A 20,944-nucleotide genomic window follows, 5' to 3' on the forward strand; every position below is an offset into this window, starting at 1 on the left:
AAATTTGCATGAAGTGGTATTTTCCCAAAAATCTAATATTCGCTTTAGTTGGTTTTTGTACTGTTATTGTTGATACCATATTGTTTTTCTTTGAAATAAATATTCAAAAACCTTTAACCTACTGATGCCTCAATTAATGTAATTTTATTGGTACGGTATCTATTTTTATTTTTGAAATTTACCAGTAGCTGCTGCATTTCCCATCCTAGTCTTATACTCGAGTCAATAATTATTCCCATTTTTTGGGGGTAAAATTAGGGGCCTCGGCTTATATTCTGGTCGCCTTATACTCGAGTATATACGGTATTCCCAGAATTTTTGTACAATCACTCAGAATTGAGAAAGCTCGTTGGAAGAACGAGTGAAACGTTTTCAAGAAATCTACAATACGTCCAGTTGCCTTGATTTATTCTTTACAGATATAAGTCCCCTGATAAGTTCCATCCGGGAGGGGGTATTCTGGGGCAGTCTCCCACTTCATTGGGTAGATTGCTTGTGGAAATTGATCTATGTGATCTTTGGAGGACGAAACATCTAGGAGTGCAGCAGTATTCGTGCTCCTCCTCCTCACATAACTCATTATCCAGATTCGACCTAATGCTAGGCTCCCCTATGTTATTGGACAAGGTACGTGAAATTTCCTATCTCCCCCGTAACGTCTCTGATCATTCCCCGGCTTTGGTAGTATTGGAATTGGGGGCTATACGACAGGGCCCCGGGCTCACATGGCACCTGAACCCATTCTGGCTTCAGCTGGTGGACACTGGTGACAAAATATCCGCCTGTTTAAAAGAATTCCTTGACATTAATGTTGGCTCGGCCAATTTATCGATAGTTTGGGACGCAATAAAAGCGCATGCAAGAGGATTGTATATTAAGGAAATCCGTGTACAGTACATAAAACCAAAAGTAGGCCCCTCTCAGTATAGCTGTCTAACAGGGTTTTGAATACTGAAGCTACAGCTACGTACATTGCTAACCCGACATCAGAAAATGTCACTAACCGGTAAGCTGCTCAGGACTTGCTGAAAGAACATTTGATTGATAGAGCAGGGGCTAAATGCTTTTTTAGGGCTCAGAAGTATTTTATAGAAGGAGAGAGCGCTGGTCACCTCTTAGCTACCATTGTCAAAACACAATCGGGTCCCTTCTGTGTGACCACTGTTAAAGATATGAATGGTGATCTGATTACCGGAGATAAGGACATAGTTGGGGTGTTTCATGCCCACTTTAAGTGAGTTTATAGGTCTAGGTTGGCAGTTACCCCGAAGGATAGGGATTGTTACCTAAATGACATTTTAATGCCTACTCTTTCTGAGGAGCAAAGGGACTTTATAGATAGAGACATTTAGTTAGAAGAACTGGGGTTGGCATTGAGCTCTTTCCCTAATGAAAAGGCGCCGGGGGGAGATGGCCTACCTGGGGAGTTTTATAAGAGACACCAGGAGCTATTGCTCCCGCACTTCTTAAATGTCTACAAAGACTTCTATTGTGCGGGTACTTTACCAAGCTCGATGAAAGAAGCAGTAGTAGTTGTGCTCCCAAAACCGGGAAGGACCCCACCTTGGTAGACTCTTACCGGCCTATTTCACTATTGACGGCGGATATTTAAATGTTAGCCAAGGTGTTAGCTAACAGATTGTTAAGAGTTATCTCCACTATTGTCCATGAAGATCAATGTGGCTTTATGCCTAATAAATCTACCCCCCTAAATCTTAGACGCCTGTTCCTTAATCTTAATCTACTGTTGAAGCTGGGATTTAGTCAAGGTTTCATTAAGTGGGTAAAGCTATTATATGATCAGCCGCGAGCTACACTTAGAATAAATGGTGGTGTTTCCCAGATACTGGAATTGGAGAGGGGTACAAGGCAAGGTTGTCCTTTGTCCCCTCTTCTCTTTGCACTAGCAGTAGAACCGCTGGCATACCTGCTTAGATCCACCCCATTGATACAAGATCTTAAAAGAGGGAGGATGGAAGAACGGGTATCGCTTTGCGCGGACGATATGTTGTTTTATGTAGAAAACCTGGCCTCTTCAACTGACCCCGTCATATCACTTATATCTGATTTTGGTAAACAGTCTGGTTTACTTATTAACTGGGATAAATCTGTGATCCTTCTGTTGTCCCCCCTTCCGCAGACTCTCTCCCTTGCTCACACTAATCTTAGGGTGGTGTCGTCCTTTAGGTATCTAGGAGTGGATATCTCAACCAACCCTCATAGGTACATACCCGACAATATACTACCATTACTGGCTAAGTTTAAACTCAAAGCGGTATCCTGGCATAAACTTCCCTTATCTCTGATTGGCAGGGCCAACTTGATATAAATGGTGTTAATGCCACAACTTTTATGCCTACTTCATAATGCACCTGTCTGGATACCTATGCATTACTTTTATAAGGTCCAACAAATTTTTTGCTTTGTATTATGGAAAAAAGACAGGAGCAGGATCAAGTATGAAACCTTACAGAGGAGTAAGGAGATGGGTGGCCTGGCTCTGCCTAACCCCTTTCTATATTTCTTATGCGCCCAAGTGCAACATTTTAAGAGCTGGAGCGTAGCTGGAGGAGGTGGAAAAGGGGGTAAGCTTATAGAGTGGGCGTCCGGATGCTCTCCACCTACTGCGTTTTTGGAAAGGGATGTAGATGCAAAATTGAAATCTTCCCCGATTGTTGGGCTTATGAGGAAGGTATGGAGGAAGGTAAAGAGATTTTGGGAATCGCAGGATCATTACACATCTCGCCTCTATGGCATAATCAGACTCTGACAGAGCTTCCTGCCTGGAAGGTTTCTCCCAATAGGAAAAGAAAGGTCTCTGGAATATTAGTCAGTTGTATTCCCAAGGTGTTCTGAAACAGTTTCAGCAATTATGTTCTCAGTTCAGTCTACCTTCTACTCATTTTTATAAATACTTGCAATTAAGACATGCTCTCAAGTCACAATCCAAGATGCTATCATTGCAATTTACTTCTAATCGAATACTTAGTAAAATAGTGGAGGTGGGCTCAGTGAAAGGAGCTATTTCGATTATTTACCTTGAGCTCCTTGGAGAACATTTGAAAAAATGTCCTCTTACGGTAAAAATGCAATAGGAAAAGGATGTGGGTGAAATAACTGATACCCAGTGGGAGGAAACATTGGCTCTGACCCCAACTCTGTCCCTTAGTGAAGCGGCTAGATTATCACAGTTGTACATGATACACAGGATGTATAAAACCCCAGTGTTTCTGTGGAAAATCGGATATAGCGGGGATTCCTCATGTCCGAAATGTCGAGAGGCAGAGGCTGGGTTATTCCATATGCTATGGAGCTGCAGTGCCCTGAAACGTTATTGGAGTGATGTAATAACTGTAATTAATAAGATATATAGTGCACAGTACGTTCTTGATCTCAGAATGTGCCTGCTTGGCATTTTTGAAACAGATAATCTACAAGATTATATTATCACTGGAATCAATAGAATACTACAGGGAGTGCAGAATTATTAGGCAAATGAGTATTTTGACCACATCATCCTCTTTATGCATGTTGTCTTACTCCAAGCTGTATAGGCTCGAAAGCCTACTACCAATTAAGCATATTAGATGATGTGCATCTCTGTAATGAGAAGGGGTGTGGTCTAATGACATCAACACCCTATATCAGGTGTGCATAATTATTAGGCAACTTCCTTTCCTTTGGCAAAATGGGTCAAAAGAAGACTTGACAGGCTCAGAAAAGTCAAAAATAGTGAGATATCTTGCAGAGGGATGCAGCACTCTTAAAATTGCAAAGCTTCTGAAGCGTGATCATCGAACAATCAAGCGGTTCATTCAAAATAGTCAACAGGGTCGCAAGAAGCGTGTGTAAAAACCAAGGTGCAAAATAACTGCCCATGAACTGAGAAAAGTCAAGCGTGCAGCTGCCAAGATGCCACTTGCCACCAGTTTGGCCATATTTCAGAGCTGCAACATCACTGGAGTGCCCAAAAGCACAAGGTGTGCAATACTCAGAGACATGGCCAAGGTAAGAAAGGCTGAAAGACGACCACCACTGAACAAGACACACAAGCTGAAACGTCAAGACTGGGCCAAGAAATATCTCAAGACTGATTTTTCTAAGGTTTTATGGACTGATGAAATGAGAGTGAGTCTTGATGGGCCAGATGGATGGGCCCGTGGCTGGATTGGTAAAGGGCAGAGCGCTCCAGTCCGACTCAGACGCCAGCAAGGTGGAGGTGGAGTACTGGTTTGGGCTGGTATCATCAAAGATGAGCTTGTGGGGCCTTTTCGGGTTGAGGATGCTCAAGCTCAACTCCCAGTCCTACTGCCAGTTTCTGGAAGACACCTTCTTCAAGCAGTGGTACAGGAAGAAGTCTGCATCCTTCAAGAAAAACATGATTTTCATGCAGGACAATGCTCCATCACACGCGTCCAAGTACTCCACAGCGTGGCTGGCAAGAAAGGGTATAAAAGAAGAAAATCTAATGACATGGCCTCCTTGTTCACCTGATCTGAACCCCATTGAGAACCTGTGGTCCATCATCAAATGTGAGATTTACAAGGAGGGAAAACACTACACCTCTCTGAACAGTGTCTGGGAGGCTGTGGTTGCTGCTGCACGCAATGTTGATGGTGAACAGATCAAAACACTGACAGAATCCATGGATGGCAGGCTTTTGAGTGTCCTTGCAAAGAAAGGTGGCTATATTGGTCACTGATTTGTTTTTGTTTTGTTTTTGAATGTCAGAAATGTATATTTGCGAATGTTGAGATGTTATATTGGTTTCACTGGTAAAAATAAATAATTGAAATGGGTATATATTTGTTTTTGTTAAGCTGCCTAATAATTATGCACAGTAATAGTCACCTGCACACACAGATATCCCCCTAAAATAGCTAAAACTAAAAACAAACTAAAAACTACTTCCAAAAATATTCAACTTTGATATTAATTCGTTTTTTGGGTTCATTGAGAACATGGTTGTTGTTCAATAATAAAATGAATCCTAAAAAATACAACTTGCCTAATAATTCTGCACTCCCTGTATATCAGGCACGTAAAACGTTGGCTGCTAAATGGATACAGCCTCTTCCTCCTAATGCTTCTGAGTTTATCGCAAGACTGAATGTTGTAATACGGACGGAAAGAGGGGTATATCTTAAGCGTAATTGCCTGTCGAAATTTGAAAATATCTGGGGCCTATGGATGGATAGATCAGGAGGTTAGCTCTTAAGGGTAGTATAGGGTGATGTACTCAATGCTGCCTATGCGGGGGGTGTCCACGCTAATATAATGATGTAGATCCTGGGGAGTGTTGAGGCCCGGTTTTACTCTAGCTGCTAGGCTTTCTACGAATCCTTTGGGTTGTTATTACCTCAGTGCGATTAGGAAAATGCTCTATGCTGCACTAAACTTGTCTGAAGTGGGGCGGGTGGGTATTGTTGTGTAATGACCATTTATATTATTGAGATAATGCTTTATCTTGATTCGGTTATGTGAATTGTGATCCTGGTTGGATTGTAAGCTTCCAATGTATAACCTGTATGGTCATGATAATTAATCCAAAAAAAAAAAATTATCTGATAAAAAAAAAAAAAGATGAGCCCCTATCCAGACTGACACTTTCAACTGGACAGTGCGGACACAAACTCCTTTTACAAGGAAACGGTAACCTTCAGTTGTATTCATACACTTCCAGGAGGAATAACAAAAGGAGTGGCAAAACGTACTGTAATTGTTATTTTTTTTTATACACTGGTTTTAGTGGTTTTAGTAAACACTTGCATGCTCACTTATGGCCTATACTAAAGAATCATTCATAGGAACTAGTAATAAGTATGGCACAATGACATTTGGAAAAGGAATTACTATGATCTGAGTAAAAAGAGACAGAATTATTATATTTTTATAGAATTTTAGTGAAGTCTATAGAAAAACCATAAAATAGTTTACAGTATTTGAAAAAAAATGGTGCAGGCCTCATCATCAATTAGGTGCATGCTCTGGCAGTTCATGTGCCGAAATTGAAATCTACTCCAGAAACTATGTAAATGATGATACATGTCCCGGGGCACTCGCCCACACTCCGCCCCCTTTTCATAAAGTGGCAAAAACGGCACTTGCACCTACAAAAAGTTTCAATCCCTGGGTTTGCGACTTCTTTGTCAGAAAACTTCCCCCCATAAGGTATGTCAAATGATTTCTTTCATTACCTGGTTGAGATGAGGAACCACATCACAGTCTTCCTTCAGCTGCTCCAAGTGATGAATTAGAAAATTGCTGACTCCAATAGAACGGCAAATGCCTGGTGAAGAAACGGGGGATTTAAGAAATATCACATTTTATTGAACAATGGCTACAATTAGTTGCTGCCCGTCATCGCTACAAACAGGGCTTATGGGAACGGTTCTTCACACATGCATACATGGAAAAATCAGGGTTTCCAATTCCAAAAATACCTGAACCTTGAGAGAACCCCAATTGACCCCAGACCAGTGATAATCTCGTGGGATTTCATATCCCAGTTTAAATGGGTTTTCATTTTTTTTCCATTTGGACCCTCCTGTATGTAGCACTTCTTGTTGCTGTACGCAACCAAACCCATGATGCACTTCTTCTTTGTCTGCCGCAGATCCAGCACCGCCCCTAACAACACCCAGCTACTTTATAGCTCCTCCCACCAGCTAGTTACATAGACACTCTCCTATCACCGCCCCTAACAACACCCAGCTACTTTATAGCTCCTCCCACCAGCTAGTTACATAGACACTCCCCTATCACCACCCGTAACAACACCCAGCTACTTTATAGCTCCTCCCACCAGCTAGTTACATAGACACTCCATTATCACCGCCCCTAACACGCAGCTAGTTTATAGCTCCTCCCACCCAGCTAGTTACATAGGCACTCCCCTATCACTGCCCCTAACACCGCCCAGCTAGTTTATAGCTCCTCCCACCAGCTGGTTACATACACCCTCTATCACTGACACTTTCATGGACACAAGAAATAAGAAAGAGCTGCATGGACATGGTCATGTGACCACAGCTCAGAACAGAAAATAGGAGCAATAAAGAGAAAAGAAATACATCACAAAATTATAGTGACCTTCATAAATGATGACCATATTTTTGGACTACAAAACACACCTTTTAGCAAGAAAAAATCTTGCAAAAATGTGCCTACGTCTTAATGTTTGCAGTCAGGGTGGGCCAGCAGTGAGCCAACCCAAAAAAAAAACCAATAACCCCAAAGAAAAGTGGGAGACACACATATAAAATATATGTAATTTATTGAGACATGATCACATAACAAACAATATATGAGACATAAGGCACAAGTGTACAGGAGGGGGGGGGAGACCTCATGTAAGGAGGTCAGATACAACCTCTCTCCCAAACACACAACTGGCAGGGAAAAAGATGTCACAGCCCTAGGTATACATCAGCATGACAATTGTGAGAACGGTAGGTTCACTCAAAGTAACATGTACTGGTATGTATGTTGCATGCACAGAAAGATAAATGAAAAAATGTACAAATAGCACAAGGCAAACTAGCCCACCCAAAAACCTGGGATGGCCGCATGAAATATGCACAGAGGCAAGTGTGCCAAGTGGGTGGGCCACCAGGGCCAGACCTCACCGACTGCTCCCTTAATGATCAGGCAGAGCGCCCATACAATGCTTCGCCCAATCTCCTTTACTGCAGTGTGAGAGGTGTATGTCTGCACACTTCTCTCTTTCCCTGCCCGACACCGATCTATGTGATCAATGCAGGCAGGGGAGGAGGTCGAAGGATCAGTCAGCACATGGAGAAGACACAGCTCTCCATCCTGAAGGACTCCCCACTGCAATAAAGGAGATGAAAACTCCTATTAAGTGCAGCTGAAGCACCTCTGATGATGTCATGAGTGGGAGTGGCCACAGCATGCAGACTATACAGCCGGAACTAGTGTACAGAAATGTAAGTATTTATTAAAGGTGTGTGTGTATATATAATATGTGTACTGCAGAGCTGTGTGTGTATAATATGTGTACTGCAGAGCTGTGTGTATAATATGTGTACTGCAGAGCTGTGTGTGTATAATATGTGTACTGCAGAGCTGTGTGTATAATATGTGTACTGCAGAGCTGTGTGTGTATAATATGTGTACTGCAGAGCTGTGTGTATAATATGTGTACTGCAGAGCTGTGTGTGTATAATATGTGTACTGCAGAGCTGTGTGTATAATATGTGTACTGCAGAGCTGTGTGTGTATAATATGTGTGCTGCAGAGCTGTGTGTGTATAATATGTATACTGCAGAGCTGTGTGTGTATAATATGTGTACTGCAGAGCTGTGTGTGTATAATATGTGTACTGCAGAGCTGTGTGTGTATAATATGTGTACTGCAGAGCTGTGTGTATAATATGTGTACTGCAGAGCTGTGTGTATAATATGTGTACTGCAGAGCTGTGTGTGTATAATATGTGTACTGCAGAGCTGTGTGTGTATAATATGTGTACTGCAGAGCTGTGTGTGTATAATATGTGTACTGCAGAGCTGTGTGTATATAATATGTGTACTGCAGAGCTGTGTGTATAATATGTGTACTGCAGAGCTGTGTGTGTATAATATGTGTACTGCAGAGCTGTGTGTGTATAATATGTGTACTGCAGAGCTGTGTGTGTATAATATGTGTACTGCAGAGCTGTGTGTGTATAATATGTGTACTGCAGAGCTGTGTGTATATAATATGTGTACTGCAGAGCTGTGTGTATAATATGTGTACTGCAGAGCTGTGTGTGTATAATATGTGTACTGCAGAGCTGTGTGTGTATAATATGTGTACTGCAGAGCTGTGTGTGTATAATATGTGTACTGCAGAGCTGTGTGTGTATAATATGTGTACTGCAGAGCTGTGTGTGTATAATATGTGTACTGCAGAGCTGTGTGTGTATAATATGTGTACTGCAGAGCTGTGTGTGTATAATATGTGTACTGCAGAGCTGTGTGTTGATAATGTGCACGTGGCAGAGCTGTGTGTGTACGGCAAAGCTGTCTGTGTTGCAAAACAAGCATGGCAGGACACCACAGAGCTAATGACAGAATACTGAAGTATTTGGATAGGCACATTTACTGGGGTTATCCAATCCTTTCAACTGCCGCCCATATGCCGGGGCCCCTCACAGTGAATATACTTACCCCACCTCCCTGCACCGCTCCTGGTCCCCGCACAGCCACTGATACTTCTCCCCGTGCGGGGATGAAAACATCCGATGTCAGGGGAAGCAGTCAATGGCCGGGAGGACGTTCCTCCGTAGCATCACCCGCGATGCTAGGGAGGCTCGTCACCGTCCCCGCCTGTCATTGGCTGCTCCCCCCAAAACAGAAAGATGCAGCTGCGGCGGTGCGGGGACCAGGAGCGGCGCAGGGAGCGGGAAGCCAGGTAAGTAGATTCAGTGTGAGGGGCCTGGGCATATGGGGGGCAGTTTATAGGATGGGATAACCCTTTTAATGAGGTGACCACATGCTCCATTGCTATTACAATGGTCAGCAGATGACACACTAAGGTAAACAGGAGCTGACCAAAACGATTAACCCCCTCTACGCTACACTACAAAGTTAGTGACCTTGAACCCGTCACTTCATTAAACCACCAGAGAAGGTTTCATAAGTAGAAAATGTTTTCTTACCCTGGGGTATGCCTTATAGTTCAGTGCGTCTTATAGTCAGAATTTTTTTTTTATTTTAAAAGGATCTTGATGTAAACTGGAAAACTCTTAAGAATACAGTGGGCTACAAAATCTATGGTATTTTGCAAGTTAGAGCAAAAATAAAATGGCAAATGGCTTCCCGTACCTCAGTTTCCTCATGTGGTCATTACTGGTCATTCTACTGCATATGTTTGCTGTAAAGCCTGTACTGTCTGATAAATGCCCATTACCTGACAGCTCTACCTCCAATACTGAAGGGTGTAAGCTGCTGCCAAACACCTCTGCTGCCTGATCTCCATTGAGAACAAAGGATCGGACATGCTGAAATCCAACACGTCTCACCTTTCATTCCCCAGACATTTGCTATCAGGGAATAGTCAGGACACCGCCATACATATTAGATGGTCAGCCGGTCTGGGCTGAAATTCATGTTGTGTGTATGGGGAACTTCATTTAGTTGTCCACTTTCCTGTAGACTTCCTATTGAGCCCATCTAAGGCCTCAAGCACACAGCCGTTTTTGTGGTCCGCATCCGAGCCGCATTTTTTGCGGCCCAGGTGCGGACCTATTCACTTCAATGGGGCCGCAAAAGATGCGGACAGCACTCCGTGTGCTGTCCGCATCCGTTGCAACGTTCCGTGGCCCCGCCAAAAAATATAGCATGTCCTATTCTTGTCCGTTTTGCGGACAAGAATAGGCAATTCTACAATTGCGGAAGGCACACGGGCGGCTTCCGTTTTTTTTTTATGCAGATCCGCGGTTTGCAGACCGCAAAAAACGGCACAGTCGTGTGCATGCGGCCTAAGGCAGAGAAGAGAGCTGCATGCTAGTGCCTCTCTCTCCTCATTCTAGTGATCGGTGAGGGTCACCGCACTTGGACCCCCACCGATCAAAACCTTTGATACAGCACTATGACATAGTTTTTTTTAAAGAATGACGACACTAAACTTCTGAAATGCCGTACAGAACTGAATGCCACACAGATTTATTAAAATTGCAGCATAAGCTTACAGGAGAAAGGCAGAAGATGTTCCTAATTTAACACATTGGTTTGGCACATCTTGATAAAGACACTGTACATTTGATGCATTTCGGGGTTTTGTGGGTATGCAGTTAGTTTTTTTTGGTGCAATTTGCTGCAGTAAATCTGCCCCATTGTGTGTATTTTCATTTCATCTATTTCACACACATGGGTTTCTCACTTCTTTATCCGTACTTACGCAGTTCCTCAAGTTTAACAGGTGTCCATATTCCTTCCTCTCGCTGACACCTTACTTGTGTGCCGCCCGTACACTATCACTTTTAGACTTGGCACATGATCGTTTCTGCACGGTCATTTGTAAAGGATGTCTATCTCCTACATTATACAGCGCCACTGAGGCCAGCGATAAACTCACCACAATGGCAGGAGGCTGCCATGGGCAAACGGTATTATTTGTATAAGACTCCTTATCTCTATGCCGCAGCCTTTTGTTCGTTATATATCTGGATTTTTTTCTTTTAACATGTAATATAACTGGTAGAGATAACAAATTAATCCTACTTGCTACAAGACTGAAGCTCTTCTCGTCTCCAGTCCCTGTGCATCCCCATATAACAGAAGTAATGCTAGGTTTACATCTGCAGCAGAAGCCTCCATCAGAGAGTCCAGAAAAAATAGTACTGCATGGTATTGTCCCGCAAAATGGTGGTATTCACGTATGGACACCAGATGGACCCTGTTAGAATGAATGGAATACGTCGGGCACTGGCAGTGTCCAGTATATGCCAGAACCAGCATTGCCAGTATGCTGTTCTTATGTAGGAACAGAATACCAGAATCCTAAGGGTACTTTCACACTAGAGTTATTCTTTTCCGGTATTGAAATCCGGTAAAGGGTCTCAATACCGGAAAAAAAAACCGCTTCCGTTTTGTCTCAATGCATTCTGAAAGGAAAGCAATGCGTTCAGTATGCATCAGGATGTCTTCCGTTCCGTCCCTTGCATGGTATTTGACCGGACAAAATACTGCAGCATGCTGTGGTATTTTTTCCGGCCCAAATCCTGGAACACTAACGCACTTGCTGGATCCGGCATTAATTTCTATTGAAATGTATTAATGCCGGATCCGGTACCAAGTATCCTGGAAATTGCCGCATCGCTGGATATGGTTTTCCAGTCTGCGTATGCGCAGTTCTTTCTAGCTTTGAAAAAATTTAAGTTTAACAGTAGAAAGAAAAGAAGGCGGCGCTCACCACTGTAGAAAACATTCACTCACTTTATTCTTCCATGAGTAAAGAGCAGGGTTGGAGCATACATGCAGTAAATCACAGCAGGTGTAGCAGCGACGGCCGTTTCGCGCTGGACTAGCGCTTCATCTGGCCATTGACATGAAAAAATTTAATACCGGATCCATTATTCTGGATGATACCGGAAAGACAGATCCGGTATTTCAATGAATAAGGCCTCATGCACACGACCGTTGTTTTATTCCGTGTCCGTTGTTCAGTTTTTCGTGATTTTCTCCGGACCCATTGACTTTCAATGGGTCCGTTGAAAACTCGGCTGATGCACTGTTTGTCATCCGCGTCCGTGATCCGTGGTTCCAGTCCGTAAAAAAAATATAACCTGTCCTATTTTTTTCACGGAAAACGGTTTGCGGACCCATTCAAGTCAATGGGACCGTGAAAAAACGCGGAGGCACACAAGATTGTCAACCGCGTCTGCGCGTCCGTTTTTTTCCTATCTTTTGCATGGCAAACTTGACTTAGACTTTTTTTACTTTCCTTCATGTCTGGTGATCCTCCAAAAATAAAGGAAGACACACGGAAACGGATCACAGAACAACGGAACCCCATTTTACAGAACGGAACACAACAACGGTCGTGTGCATGAGGCCTAAGTCTAACGGATCCGGAAAAAAAAAGATATCCGTTTGCATACGGATTTCCGGATTCGGCAGGCAGTTCCGCAACGGTACTGCCTGCTGGATTCTTCTAATGCTAGTATGAAAGTACCCTAAAGCAGCAAACACAATATGGCAGCACACTGCTATACATGCAAACAATATAACTAGGGTTTAGAGATTACTATGGATTACAGTGCTACTATACCTACTGTAAATGAAAAATTTAAGCTCTTTGCGAAAATTTTTGATCAGGCTCATCTACATTGACCTAACCAGTAGATGGGCTCAAGTGCTCAACACGTACAAAAATGTGCACACAGAGCTTCCATTGTTTATGTATAGTAGGTATAGTACCAATGTAATCCAAAATAATCTCTAATCCCTAGTTCTGTTGCTTGCATGTGTAATGGTGTGCTGCCATATTTTATTTGCTGTTTGTATGTTAGCTTTATGGATGTGCACATGTGACTCTGGATGTGCTAGTCTAAATTTTCTTGCAGAAATACTAAGGCAGTTAGACCTCTTTCACACGGGCGTTACGGATTGGGGCCGGATAGGATGCAGGTGCATGGCGGGAAAATCGTGCGAGTGAGCACACAATTTCAGTCAGTTTTGACTGCGACTGCGTTAAGTTTTTTCCGCGCGAGTGCAATGCGTTTTGCACGCGCGTGAGAAAAAACTGAATGTTGTACCCAGACCCGAACTTCTTCAATGAAGTTCTGGTTTGGGTTAGTTGTATCATGGTTATAAGGGAAAATAATAGTATTCTTTAATACAGAATGCTTAGTAGAAGGTCAATTGAGTGTTAAAAAAATAAATAAAAAATTAACTCACCTCCTCCATAGCTGCCGATCTCTGCTCTTTCTTCAGGAGCTGTGGTGACGTCACTGAGCTCATCACATGGTTCAATCACATAGTCAATCACCACAAACGCACAAAATAGAGCATGCTGCGATTTTCATGCAACGCACAAGTGATGCGTAAAAATCACCGTTCATGTGCACAGCCCCATAGAAATTAATGGGTCCGGATTCAGTGCGGGTGCAATGCATGAGGTGAACGCATTGCACCCGCGCGGAAATATCACCTGTGTGAAAGAGGCCTTAGACTGATTATGTTGTTTCACAGATGTCAATGATGAATGATCGTGCCAGCAACTATCACTTTTCAAGTCACAGATGGATGATAGATTTACTTTTATTAATATCAACTCAAATCTGGAAGCCTGTAAGAAACAGAGTAGTTGTACAGTAAAATAAAGAGCTTGACAATATATCCTAAAGGTCTCCATACATTAGGCTATTGTCAGCGAGACCTAACGGTTTTGGTGGGACAGGGCGACAATCTAATGGAGAGCTCCTGACTCTTCCCAGATGATGTTGGGAGAGAAACGGTTTAGAATTTAGATGCTTTTAATTTTAACACCCGATCCCTTCGTTCTTCAGGGAAATAAGCCACTGCCAGAAGCCTCTGGTGGCAGCTTATCTCCCTGGAGGTGTTAAAATTCAAAATGTCACATCTTTTTTCCCCCGACATCATAGGTCCTCTCTTTATAGAAAACACATACTTGCTCGGTCAAACCATAGTGTATGGAGGAATGAGGAATGATAGCTGTCAGCTAACAAGCATTTGGCCAACAGCTACTGAAGGCATATGGGCACCTTTACGCCCATACAAAAACAAAGGCAAAATGGTATTTAGAGGTCTCAAATCTGCTAAATATTCCTCACCTCATTGATCACTATCAACCTGAACGATTGATGCAAGGTAGGATGGATTGATGGGTCCATCACACTGCCTCACGCATGTTACGTTTTGCCAGATGCGACACTGTTTTTCTCTACTCTTCAACTTTCAAGTTTTGGTAAACCAGTGCCTAATGTAGCCTCAGGTTCTTCTGCTGCTGAAGCTCATCCACTTCGAAGTTTAATGGACTGGGGATTTCAGAACCATATTGGGGATGGGGGGAGATGAAATAGGTTACCTCTGTAATACAAATCCTCAAGAGCCTTCCATGTTTCTGCCCTTGCCTCTCGGGAACTCTTGCCAGGAATGTGAGCATCAGGCCAATGCATCAAGTACAGATCTGAAAAGAAAGAGATAATCTTGTCAGTAAAATCACTTAAGACTTAGGACTTCAATATTTTAGGCCAATCTCACATAAAAACTGTACTGCTACCATGGTCCAGAACAAGGTGGTTGCACAGAAATCTTTGACATTTATGCAACTAAAAGAGGTTGTCTCACGTACATTGCCCCAAAACGCCACCAATGTCAGATAGTTGCAGGTCCCACAACTGGAACCCGTTCCTGTCTCCAGAAAAGGACCCCTGATTCCCTGAACATATCCAAGCGCTGGTTTGGCTATTTCTGGCAGTCCTATAGAGGTGAATGGAGTGGCGGCCTTGCTTATGAGGTACAATCTATTCATCTCTATGGGACTTCTGAAATTAGGCAAGTGCACTAGCTATTATCGGAATTCCAAAGTAAATGAGTGGAGAGCACGCTATGCATGGATAGTGCTCACTCCCTCACTTTTAGGGCCCATTATGGAGACAGAGGCGGGACCCGCACCTATCTGACACTGGTGCCATATCCTAATGATGACAACCCCTTTAAACATAAAATACTCAAATGCTGTCTACAGATGTGTCTCTGGTTTGGCTGCTATCACTAGTCATGTTTCAAAGCTGTTTAATGGGTCAGAAACTTAGTTTAACAAACTAGAGAGAATTAAAGGGAATGTGTCATCAGAAAATGGCCTGCTGTTTAAATCACTTTCTATGTTTAACATATTTTCAAAGATTTTTTGATGATGTTTTTAATTTTCCATGTATTCCATATATTTAAACATGTTACCTGCTCATCTATAATTCTAACCCTGCCTGTAATGATATCACCTCTGTGTATAGATAAGACACTATACACATTATCTCTTCTTTCCTTGTACAATGACCTCTGCACAGGTCACAGAGCATGCCTAGAAAACTCTCCCATGGAAGTCAGTGAGGTCCTCTCCTGACCATTGTGTCTATGGCCCATGGAGCTGCCGTAAAGCAATTTTCCTAATGCTTTCTAAATGCTGTTAAGAACAACTCAGACAAGATGGCCGCCCCCATCATCATGTTTAGGAAACAAAATAAATAAATCTGCAATCAGAAAATAAAAACAGATTACAAAAAAAGGAGATGTTTCACCATCTGGTTTTAACTGACAGATAACATTTTGGTGACACATTTGCTTTAACAATTAAAACAAAATGAGTGAGGGCCCTGCTCATGAGAGCTTATAATCTATGAGGAAATATAGGTGGTGCAGCAAAGGTCCAGCCATCTTAACAAAACCGGGGAATACATATAAAGCCATCCGCCTTTTAGCCTCTTTTATGGAAGTCGGCCACCAGACAGTATGTATGGGATGTGGGGCATACAGCTGGATGAATGGACCATCTTCTGAGGAATTGAATGGAGAAGAGTTAGGTCAGGGGATGTGATAGGCCAAGCCTAAAACTGTGGGAGTTGGGAATCGGCATATTCTAGTAGTAGCTACCTATAAAGAGGAAGGTGTCTTCCATCTGGAGGAGAGTCAATCTGCATACTTTTTCACAAGGAACATTGCCTGCGAGACTCCCGGCGCCAACTGAACCTCCACAACGAGAGCCAGGACCTTCCAAGCACAGGGTTGTTGATCTTCAACTCTACAGTTTCCCACCCTCAAATCTGCGCCTCATCACTATCCTGTCTTGGAGGCCAACAAACAATTTGTTCACCTTCATGACTTTTCTGTTGGGTGCATTCAGAAGAAGGGGTTTTGATGAGAACCAGGTGCCACTTGACTGCTAATTTCTGTGCTTTTAATTTGACCTGTGAAACTGAGGCAATTGATGGGAAAAATTTCAGTTTTTTGTCACACAGTTCTCAGTCGCATGATAACAACCGCTGTCTGAACACACCCTCTCGGTGGGTTGTACCTTCCAACACCTGTTTAATCAAATGAATTTAACACAGAGATATCTCAGAGCTGATCAACGGGAACCGAATGCATCCAATGCCATATTAAAGGGTCTAATTACCTCCCTACATATGATAGATAAATTATTATTTTTTTATAAATAATGTAATAATATACAGTGGATATAAAAAGTCTACACACCCCTGTTAAAATGTCAGGTTTCTGTGATGTAAAAAAATGAGACAAAGTTAACACCTTTTCCCACATGCTTTTGGGAGACTTCAGATGTGTTTTTGCAAAATGTAGCCTGGCTCGGATGTTTTTCTTGGTAAGAAAAGGCTTTCGTCTTGCCTCTCTACCCCATAGCCCAGACATATGAAGAATACTGGAGATTGTTGTCACATGTACCACACAGCCAGTACTTGCCAGATATTCCTGCAGCTCCTTTAGGCTAGGTCTACACGACGACATTTGTCGCACGACATTTTGTTGCACCAATGTCGCGCGACAATTTTTATAATGGCAGTCTATGGTGTCGCACTGCAACATGCGACATGCTGCGACTGCGACGCGACAGTCGCAGAAAATCCATTCAAGATGGATTTTTCTGCGACTGTCGCGTCGCAGTCGCAACATGTCGCATGTTGCAGTGCGACACCATAGACTGCCATTATAAAAATTGTCGCGCGACATTAGTGCAACAAAATGTCGCACGACAACTGTTGCGCCCTATCTGTCGCGCAACTTTTTGTAGCGCGACAAATGTCGTCGTGTAGACCTAGCCTTAATGTTGCTGTAGGCCTCTTGGTAGCCTCCCAGACCAGTTTTCTTCTCGTCTTTTCATCAATTTTGGAGGGACATCCAGTTCTTGGTAATGTCACTGTTGTGCCATATTTCCTCCACTTGATGATGACTGTCTTCACTGTGTTCCATGGTATATCTAATGCCTTGGAAATCCTTTTGTACCCTTCTCCTGACTGATACCTTTTAACAATGAGATCCTTCTGATGCTTTGGAAGCTCTCTGTGGACTATGGCTTTTGTTGTGGGATGCGACTAAGAAAATTTCAGGAAAGACCAACTAGAGCAGCAGAACTTTATTTGGGGTTAGGCCTCATGCACACGGCCGTGTTCCGCGGCCGAGAGCGGACCGTGGAAACCCGTCCGGGATTCCTCCTGACAGCATGAGCGCACGGCGTCATTGGTTGCTATGACGCCGTGCGCTTCATGCAGCCGATGCTGTACAGTAATACACTAGTATAGTGTAATTCTGAACACAGCTACATCCCCAGTTATAAGAGGGTGTGCACACTTATGCAACCACATTTTTATTTTTGTTTTCTTCCCTCCACCTAAAAGATTTCAGTTTGTTTTTCAATTGAGTTGTACAGTTTATAGGTCACATTAAGGCCTCTTTCCCACGGGCGTGCGCACCCCGTGGTCGTGCTGCGGCCCGCAAAATGCGCAATGCACAAGCACACTCCGTGGGGCAACCGCATCGGATTGCGGACCCATTTACTTGAATGGGTCCGCGATCCAGCCTGTTCTATCTTTTTGCAGAATGAAAGTACGGGACAAAACCCCACGGAAACACTCCGTAGTAAATGCGTCCGCATCCGTGATGCGGAATGCCCACGGAACGGCGCCTGTGTATTGCGGATCCGCAAGTGCGGTCTGCAATACGGCAATGGGGGGGGCACACGCCCGTGGGAAAGAGACCTAAAGGTGGAAAAAGTTCTGAAATGATTTATCTTTGTCTCATTTTTTTCACATCACAAAAACCTGACATTTTAACAGGGGTGTGTAGACTTTTTATACCCACTGTACATGTATACATAGTATAGAGATAGACTAATAGAATTAGAATTTCATATATAATGTTACAGTTCACTTTTTCAGGGTTGAAATAAAATCCCATCCCCCTTTTAGCCTCTTTTATGGAGGTCATTTAAATTCCACAAAGTCCAAATTCCTTGCAAGCTGTAGTAGAAGCTTGGGAAGTGGCTGCGCAGTTGGCGGGGTCAGCCTGGAGCGCTTCATTGTGTCTGCTGACGTCCTCTGCTAGTCACACGCATATCACTAGTTACAGGGACATTTACACTGACACTTCGAAAAGCATATAGACCCGCATTTACTAATGTGAGCACACCTAGCTTTTGGCATAAATTGCAACAAAATGTGGCACATCTAAATTTAGAGACATTGGGAAACATTTACTAATGGACTCTTTTAACCGTCTGTGCCAGACGGACAGATTTACGCTGTGTCCGCCAGTTGGAAGTGAAGGGGCATGCTGGGGCGCACGGACTGCCACAGGTGCGCCTCATTTACAATGAGGCGTGCGCCTTGTCTAATATGCAGAATTTTGCGCCAAACTGCACCACAATTCTGTTATAAAGTTGTGTTTCAAACTACGCCAACCAATAGTTGACAAACTTAGGCAAAAGTGTCTAATGATGCACCAAATTTATCATCCTGCGTGAATTTGGTGCCTGTCTAGACTGCCTAAATTTACGTCATCTACAGGATTAGTAAATCTGCTAATAAAATCCTCCATTTATAGGTTTTCAGAAGGCCATTTAAAGAGAGATAACACAGATCCCTACATAGATGGAATGAACTACCTTCCCTTGACAGGAGTGATATAAATATGGGATCAACTCTTGCCAACTGAGTGATACACGGAGCGCCCACATACAGTAAGCAGGGGTTGGGCCGTACACGGCTGTTCTTGTATGTGTCTAATAAGACTTAGTAAAGTTATAAAGGCTTTTTCACTGTAATCTTCCTCTGCATCTTTTTGCCAAATACAGTATATGAATAAATCCCAGAAGAACGGGAAGGGATTCTTTTCTCCCAAAAAGTTTTGTTCAACCTCATATTGAATAAAGAATTTAGGCTAGGGATCCTTTTATATGGACCCTTGTTACAGGCAATGATCAGGAACCAACCTAATATTTCTAGACACTGCCTGATCCAAGAGGAAGTGAGAGCTGCATTTACACGAGGCAATCATTAAATCTGTATGGGAACGTTCGCCTCATATACATTTCTTCTGTTTGTCTTACAAACCTTATGAAAATCACTTATTAATGGGGTTTTTCTGGGAATAAACAACTACAAACTGAAAAATTCATACTTACCTGCTCTACACCGCTCTGGCCCTGTGCGCTCCATGTTCCGGTCCCCGGGCACAGACATGGTCACTTGTGCCACTGCAGCCAATGACTGCGTACAGACGGCTGGGGACCACAGTGCTGCGAAGACAGCTGTGGATCCACTGAGCCGGAACCAAGCATTGAGAAGAGGTAAGTATTCTTCCCTCAACAGGTCCTGTGGGGAAGGGGGGATTTACAAAACCATATGAAGTTGGAAAACCCATTTAAGAGGGTTTTCTCACCAGATCATTTGTGGCACACCGCTAGGATATGTTACAAATTTCCAGTTGTGGGTCTCACCGATGGGACATGCTCCTACCTCCAAAACAAGTGAAGAGAGACTAGCTGCACATGTGCAGTGACCCTTCATTCACCGCTATGGGAGTTCCGGAAATAGACAGGTGCTGACCCGGCTATTTCCGACAATCCCACAGCAGTGAATGGAGAGGTGGCCGTGCATGTGCGGCTTGTTCTCCATTCACTGCTATGAGACGACTAGAGCTCCTCCACTATTTTCAGAGGTTCCATAGTGGTGAATGGAGCGAAAGCGGTAGACGCGCGGTGCACCCTCCTTCACTCCGTGCTAGGGATAGGAGCGAGTCCCAGAGGTGGAACCTGCACCCACCCAGTTGCATATCCTATCACTATGCCACAAATGCTGAAACAATGTATGTATACAATCCATACATGAAGCCGGTATAAGTTGTAGGTGTGACTGCCTCATAAACTCACACCCTGCAGTCGTCTCTAATCTTTCTCTAACCATGCCACTTCAAAGTGTCAAGTGCAGCCCGGCAGGCATCTTAGTGGCCGGTGCACCTAGGATAATGGTCTACAACTAAATGCTAATTACATGTTGTACGGCTGCGGAACACTCTGGGATGTGGAGTTCTGCAGGATAATCAGACAGCACTTTATAGATGAAGCTTGACATTGTTAAGACTTTAAATCTTCTTTTTCTTTTGAAACGACACAAGCATAAGCTCCAAAAAGATATAAAAGGTTTGCAGGGGTTCAGACACTTGGCATTTCTGTCACATCAATGACTTTCATATACCTGAGACCTGAGAGGGATAAGTCATCATGAGAACAGTGTCATTTCCGTAGGACGTTATTATCTTATACCTATTTATTAAGGATAATATATACCTATTACCCAAATCACTCCCATTCTAGAGGAAGCAGACAGGGCTGCAGCTTTTAATGCTGAGATCATTCCATTGATTAAAGGGGTTCTCTGGCCACTAATTTATTTGATCTATTTATT

The 20,944-nt window shown here is 43.2% G+C and overlaps 1 protein-coding gene across 3 annotated transcripts in view; it reads right to left on the minus strand.

Annotated features, from left to right (window-relative positions):
- LOC122943108 (9,11-endoperoxide prostaglandin H2 reductase-like) overlaps positions 1-20,944 on the minus strand; it is a 191,943-nt gene that overhangs the window by 129,817 nt on the left and 41,182 nt on the right. For all 3 annotated transcript variants that reach the window (XM_044300569.1, XM_044300568.1, XM_044300570.1), the window contains exons 4-5: positions 14,554-14,655; positions 6,198-6,289 (exon numbers count right to left, since the gene is read on the minus strand). In XM_044300569.1, the coding sequence (XP_044156504.1) occupies positions 6,198-6,289; positions 14,554-14,655 (194 nt within the window). The remainder of the gene's footprint in view (positions 1-6,197; positions 6,290-14,553; positions 14,656-20,944) is intronic.

This window comes from Bufo gargarizans, chromosome 7, assembly GCF_014858855.1.
Source record: "Bufo gargarizans isolate SCDJY-AF-19 chromosome 7, ASM1485885v1, whole genome shotgun sequence".
Taxonomy (NCBI): Eukaryota; Metazoa; Chordata; class Amphibia; order Anura; family Bufonidae; genus Bufo; species Bufo gargarizans.